The sequence below is a fragment of the Drosophila miranda genome (assembly GCF_003369915.1).
Source record: "Drosophila miranda strain MSH22 chromosome Y unlocalized genomic scaffold, D.miranda_PacBio2.1 Contig_Y5_pilon, whole genome shotgun sequence".
NCBI lineage: Eukaryota > Metazoa > Arthropoda > Insecta > Diptera > Drosophilidae > Drosophila > Drosophila miranda.
The window spans coordinates 944,339-951,136 of record NW_022881647.1 but is presented as its reverse complement, the minus strand read 5'-3'; the positions used below and the strand labels follow the sequence as shown (position 1 = coordinate 951,136).

At 46.5% G+C, this 6,798-nt stretch overlaps 1 protein-coding gene across 1 annotated transcript; it reads right to left on the bottom strand.

The window, feature by feature from the left end:
* Positions 1-1,768: 1,768 nt before the first annotated feature.
* LOC117195102 lies at positions 1,769-3,205 on the bottom strand. Its single transcript, XM_033399756.1, has 2 exons — positions 2,097-3,205; positions 1,769-2,019 (listed from the first exon to the last, which is right to left on the bottom strand). Exons 1-2 carry the CDS (start codon positions 3,178-3,180, stop codon positions 2,003-2,005), a joined length of 1,101 nt encoding a protein of 366 aa, XP_033255647.1. The 5' UTR covers positions 3,181-3,205; the 3' UTR covers positions 1,769-2,002.
* Between the last annotated feature and the right edge of the window lie 3,593 nt (positions 3,206-6,798).

Sequence of the window (6,798 nt, the reverse complement as noted above, 5' to 3'; positions counted from 1 at the left end):
GGTCTTTTCAGTCCATTTTCTCAATGTGTCCGTCAATGAGAGGTTTTTATCAGACACGCCGAAAGTGTCAACAGTTATTTGCGAGCTATGGTTGGCAACTTGGCACATAGCGCCATTTTCCATCAGACGTTAAATCCTGAATATCGGACACTCGATTTCCAACAAAGGTCGATAAGGTGACTGAGTGTTGTTGCAGCCAATGCAATACGAGCTGTGAGTCGCTCCAAAAATAAGATGTGATAGTGTGTTTACTGAATATGGCCTTGACTTTGTTATACAACTGAGAAAGTAGATGTGCGCCGCATAGTTCAAGCTTCGGAAGAGACTGTTTCTTCACTGGTGCTACTCTAGACTTAGAAGTGAACAATTTCACTGTGACCTGTCCAAGCGAATTCTCCGTGCGCACATAAACACAGCTGCCGTATGCCCGAATCGATGCGTCGCAAAATCCATGTATTTGAATGCTCCTAGTATCAGGCTGCAAACAAAAACGAGGTACCGCTAGTGACGACAGCGAATTCAGCGATTCCAAACACTTGCTCCATGCGTGGCTTAAATTCTGGGGGACAGACTCGTCCCAGTCGAGTTTCAAAAGCCACAACTCCTGAAGAATGATCTTAGAGACAATGACTAACGGTGATAGCAGACCGATTGGATCGAATAGCGACGACGCTGTAGACAAAATTGTTCGTTTTGTGGTAGTGGGATAGACTTCCTTTGGATTAAATGTGAAACTAAATGCATCACTTCGTTGATGCCAAGTTACGCCGAGTGTGCTGCTGACTGAGTTTTCTGAAATGTTTAATTCCTTGGTAGATTCGTCTTCCATCACGCCTGGATGATTTGAATGCCACTTGCATAATGGAAACTGACCACGAGCGAGAGTTGATGTGATTTCAGTTTTTAGTTTGAAGAGTGTATCTATATCATCAGCCCCACACAAACATAAAATGCAGTTTAACAGCAGCAGCCCCTAATGGCCATGCATCCTTACAATCCTCAGCCAAGTAATGCAAACTACGAGTTGCGAGAAATGGGCAGACGCAGTCCCATATGTCACTGTATTGAGTTGGTAGGTTTGAAGATCCGTATTTGGAGATGCTCGCCACAAAATGTACTGGAATTTTCTATCCTTCTCCTCACAAGTACCTGCCTGTACATTTTTGTGACGTCGGCTGTGATGCCGAACCTATGCATGCGGAACCGCAGCAATTGCAAGTACAACTCATCCTGAATGGTAGGGCCGACTAAAAGTAGATCGTTAAGTGACCTTTGAGATGTTGTACGGCAAGAGGCGTCAAAGACAACTCTGAGCTTCGTCGAGGTACTGCTTGGTTTCAGAACGAAATGGTGGGGTATATAATAACGCGGTTCTTCCAAGTTAGGATTCAGTACGAGGGACATATGGCCGAGACTTTCATATTCCTGCATGAACGAGATATACTGCGAGCGAATTTCCGGTAGACGAGCGAGACGTCTCTCAATGGCAAAAAATCGAGTTCGAGCTGTATCGAAGGAACTTCCAAGACAACTTGGATCTTCTTGAAATGGCAAGCGAACGACAATCCGCCCACTGGCATCCTGATGTGTTGTGTCCCTTTCCATAATTACTGAAAATTCTTGTCGATCGACTCTTCTACAGTCGCCAAGCACAATGGTGGCTGTCTGTTATATTGCCGCTGGTACCTCCCAGCAACAACCCAACCAAAAAGAGTCTTCTGCAAAGTGGGAAGATTTGGACCAATGCGAATCTGGCTTCGGTCCCAGTAACAAATCAATACGTTTAGTCCTATAGAACGATTCGTCAGCCAATGGAGTGTTAGCTGGTAGGTTCCAATTCGATATGTCGATCTCACTATCTGGCTGGTAGGCAATATGGGATGTGATTCCAAACTGGAGAGTGAGCTGATAGCCGGAAGTACGTGACTTAATAGAGGTAGTCGTACGAGCCTTCAAACTAGTAAGGGAGTCTCCTATACTGCGAATTCCAATGTGGTGTTTTTCACGACGAAGGCGAAGCTTTTGTGCAAAGGTTTCGGTTACAAAATTAACCTGAGAACATGAATCAAGCAACGCTCTACCGAGTTTGTATTCACCTGTGGCATCCTTTACCAAAACCATAGCTGTTGCCAACAAAATTTGATCATCTGCTGCGATCTCCATATGAGAGTGTGAAGCAGCTTGATGAGCCGTTTGCCAGGAGGGTTGCGCTGGTTGGAGTACCGGTTCAGTAGTTGAAGATTGTCCTGCTGATGATTGGGGTGGCTGTTGCGGCTGAGAGTGATGCAAAGATGAATGATGATTCCGATTACAGGATCGGCAACGATGAGTCGATGAACATTGCGCCACTCTATGACCATTTCCAAGACAATTGATGCAGAGACCGAGGCGTTTTGCATTGTCGTACCGTTGGTTGCTGTTCATAGCCTTGAACTGAGCGCAATTAGAGATCTTATGGCCAGAACTAGAACAAAGTGTACAAGACGGATTAGTGATAGCACACGACGAGTTTATTTGGTGATTAGAATGACGATTTGACTTATTGGATTCAGCCTTTCGTTGTGACGAAGTAGCAGCCGAGTTTCCAGACGAATGGAGAAACTGACAGTGGCGTTCCAAAAGCTGTGTGCATGCTAGCCAGGTTGGCAGAGTTTTGTAGTCCTGCGATTCCTTCCACTTGTTCCGAGCTTGCTGATCACACTTTTCCATTATAATATATATAACCATAGCGTGAACAATGTTCTCAGGTTTGCCGATGGACTCCAGCGAGCTTAATATAGCGGATGCCTTATCCACTAGGCTGTGAAGCTGCTGACTGTTTGACCTTTCTACAGGTTGTAGTGCAAACAATGCCTCAATACCTTCTAAAAATATAAGAGTAGGATTATCAAAACGGCTTTTGAGTTTTGCTAGGGCCTTCGGATAGTTTTCGCTTGTAACCTGGAATGCCTGAATTGTATCTAATGCCGGCCCCGTGAGGCAGGTCAGCAAATAATTAAACTTTTCTATATTAGACAATCCAGACTCACGCACAACAATTTGCTCGAACGAGTGAATGAAATTCTTATAGTTTGCATATGTTCCGTCGAAAGTGGGTAGCGACAACCTTGGTAACGATGACTTCACTGGCGGTGGGTGGTAGTCCGGCGCAACAATGCTGGCGTTCAGATCTCCTCCCATTTTTATACCCGATACTCAAAATGAGTATTGGGTATATTAGATTTGTGGTAAAAGTGGATGTGTGTAACGTCCAGAAGGAATCGTTTCCGACCCCATAAAGTATATATATTCTTGATCAGCATCAATAGCCGAGTCGATTGAGCCCTGTCTGTCCGTCTGTCCGTCCGTCCGTCCGTCCGTCCCTTCAGCGCCTAGTGCTCAAAGACTATAAGAGCTAGAGCAACGATGTTTTGGATCCAGACATCTGTGATATGTCACTGCTACAAAAATATTTCAAAACTTTGCCCCGCCCACATCCGCCCCCACAAAGGACGAAAATCTGTGGCATCCACATTTTTAAAGATACGATAAAACCAAAAACGCAGAATCATAGATAATGACGATATCTATCAGATTGCTGAATCTGGATCAGATCGGATCATTTTTGTAGCCAAAAGAAAGAAATCAATTTGCAGTGGCCACGCAGCGCCCGACGTCACGCTCAGACTGATTTTCTGTCTCTCTCGCACGCACTCTTTGTCGTGTGGTTCAATATTAGCGGCGTCTGCCGCAGGAGAGCCATACTGACTTAGTATCGGGTATAACTGTAGAGTTGCGGTGTACGCAGCAACTCACAACGTTCCCCCTCGTTTCCTTTATGGCTAGCTTGATTGCTATGTATGTATCCTCCAAATCTGGTCGTCCTTCATCATTCGGACTAAGGTCTTCAATATTAGCTTGGACATTTAAAACATTCTTGAAATACGTTTCTAAGATGTTCAACCGATAGCCAAGCTCATCATTGCATATCGGGGTTTCCGATTTAGCATCTACCACAGATTTGATCCGAGTTATATTTCGTTTTATATTGCTCCGTTGGCGTTTTAAGTCTTCGAGCGTCGTCATTTTGTTGTGTAGTGTAATTACGCTGACACAGAACTAGAGCTTCCAAAAATAACAACAACAAAAAACGCAGCAAGCAGCAGCAGCTAGAGCACAAATCCAACGGTGAAAGCAAAAGCAAAAGTTCCAGCAGCGGCAACGAAAGCAAAACGAAAGTGAAGCGGTGGAATTCCAATAGAAAGAATGCGTTGATCGATGGACCAAAGCAGGTAGCTGCAAAGCGAACGAACCGAGAATGCGTTGTGGGTGACAAGCGAATGATAAAATTAAGCGAGAACGGCGAGAGCAAGGCGAGGACAACGATCCCGCGATTTAGACGAACAATTCTGATACGGTTTTCGGAACTTTCGATTGCAGCTGCGAGACGAGCGAATGTTGTAATTGTTGCCTTTGTTGATTGCGATTAGTTTAATTGTTCACAGATTAATTAACATAACACACAGGCCCCACGTTGGGCGCCAAAATGTTTGTACACGGAGCGTTTTCCGCATTAATGTTAATTCACGGATGGGGGTGTGTTAGTTTTTTCTGCAAACGAATCAAAGTCTATACAAGAAAGAGAAAAGTCGATCGATCCAGTTGAAATTTTAGAATAGTTTTTCTAAATAACGATACCGAAACAACTTGGGTGACTGCAATTTTGTATTTTAATACGACGAAAAAAAAGGAGTGCGTGCGTTCGATTTCATGGATTTATCTCGACTTTTTTCATATATTAAAACAATTTCTTCTGTGCCTACCTTACCTACGGTGGCAAAGCGGGGCTAATTCGCCAAGAGCGAGAGAGCGAGCTTTTATTGCGCTCCCGCTTTGCCCTAGCCTAACTTACACTAGACTTCATGAAATACTATCCTAATAACAATTATTATTATCCAAATGGCGCTACACCGGCCTCGTTGAAGGCCTGGAAGGCTTTAAACTATTGGCAGAAGCGCCAATTTGTGGATTGGCCTCCTGAACGTGGCTCCGCTGCTCGTCCTTAGGTCGACCACTCTGACCCTTCCGTCCTGCCGGCGGTTGTTCCGACCACCCTTCCGAGGAGCCACTGTTGAGGGGGCAGGTTGTCCTCGGCGACGATTACGAGGTCGCCTTCCTTTATGTTTGGCTCCTCCTGGTGCCACTTGCATCTTATTTGCAATCCCAGCACATACTCCCGGGACCATCGCTGCCAGAACATTTGCCTGGCTGACGAGACAAGCCGCCATCGCTTTAAGCAGCTCAGACCCTCCTGGTCCGGGGTCCTGGGTGCTGGGGGTGCGATGAGCGGCCCGCCTGTCAGCAGGTGCCCGGGAGTAAGCGCGTCTCCGTCGCTTGGGTCTGGGCTTAGGGGTCCTAGCGGGCGCGAGTTGAGTACCGCTTCGATCCCGACCAGCACGGTCTCCAGCTCCTCTGCGGTGAGGACTGCGCTTCCGACTGCCCGTAGGAGTAGGCCCTTGGCAGACTTCACACCGGCCTCCCAAAGTCCGCCCATGTGCGGTGCTCGAGGCGGTATGAAGGCAAACTCGCACCCGCTTCTTGACGCAAATTCGCGTATCGCGTCCGCTTCCGCCTCTATCTTCCTCCGCAGTTCGCTGAAGTGGCGACTTGCTCCGACGAAATTTGTCGCGTTGTCGCAGTTCACGCGTTGCGGACATCCTCGACGACCGACGAACCTTTGGAATGCCAACAAGAAGGAATTAGTCGTCAAATCGGAGACAATTTCTAAATGAACCGCCTTGGACGCAAAACAGACAAATAACGCTATGTAGCACTTATAAGGGGGCCTTCCACGAATTTTCAGAGTCGTATAGACTGGGCCACAAAAATCAACGCCACATACTGAAAATGGGCGGAGAGCACGGAGCCGGTCTGCGGGTAAGTTGCCCATCATTTGGGTCTGGAGTAGCGGCTTGCATTTAAAGCAACGAATACACGACCTAACTGTCGCCCTGCAGACCGCCTGAGCATTCACTATCCAAATGCGCTGTCTAAGGATACTCACGAGTGCTCGTGGGCCGGCATGAAAATTCGTTTGATGCAGATAGCGAACGTATGTCTGCACAAACTGCGAGCGTTTTGTCAATAAAAAGGGAAACTTGGCATTATATGACATAGGAGCGTTAACTAGTCGCCACCCAACTCGCAACAACGAAAAAGAGCACCATGTCCCAGCCTCTTCATGGATGAAGACTGAAGACTGAAGACTGGGGCCTAACTTGGTGCCTTTACGAACCCTTTCAATATCTCCTTGAGACTCATTTTTCTGTGTTATTTCGACTATTTTTAGAAACGCCTCGTCGTATTCTACGGATGACGGAATTTTTCCAAAGTTGAGACTTTTGTCTTTGCATTTTCGGATGAAGCGGAACACGAAAACGAACACTCTTAGCAGTTTGAGGTGTGACGAGTATCCCTCGATTACATCCACTAAGTAATTTGGCTTGGCCGCGACGGTCAGTCCGACCGATTTCTTCCGACTATCCATCTGTATCTTTTCTTCGGAAAGCTCGAAGTGTGGATTTCTGGGCCAGCTCTCTTCTTCAAACTTTAAGAACTCTGGTCCACCAAACCAGATCGACTGCACGATTTCCTCTACGTCACAACCTCTCGAAACTATGTCTGCTGGGTTCTGTTTTGTTGGCACATGCCGACACGTAGCTTCACTTGACCACTCTTGAATCTCCGCTACTCGGTTCGCAACGAATGTTGACAACGACGAAGGGTGGGATCTGATCCAATGAAGAGTAACTTCTGAAT

Excerpts from the sequence above, each read along its gene's own strand:
- LOC117195102 (XM_033399756.1), bottom strand. The coding sequence starts at position 3,180 with ATGGGAGGAGATCTGAACGCCAGCATTGTTGCGCCGGACTACCACCCA.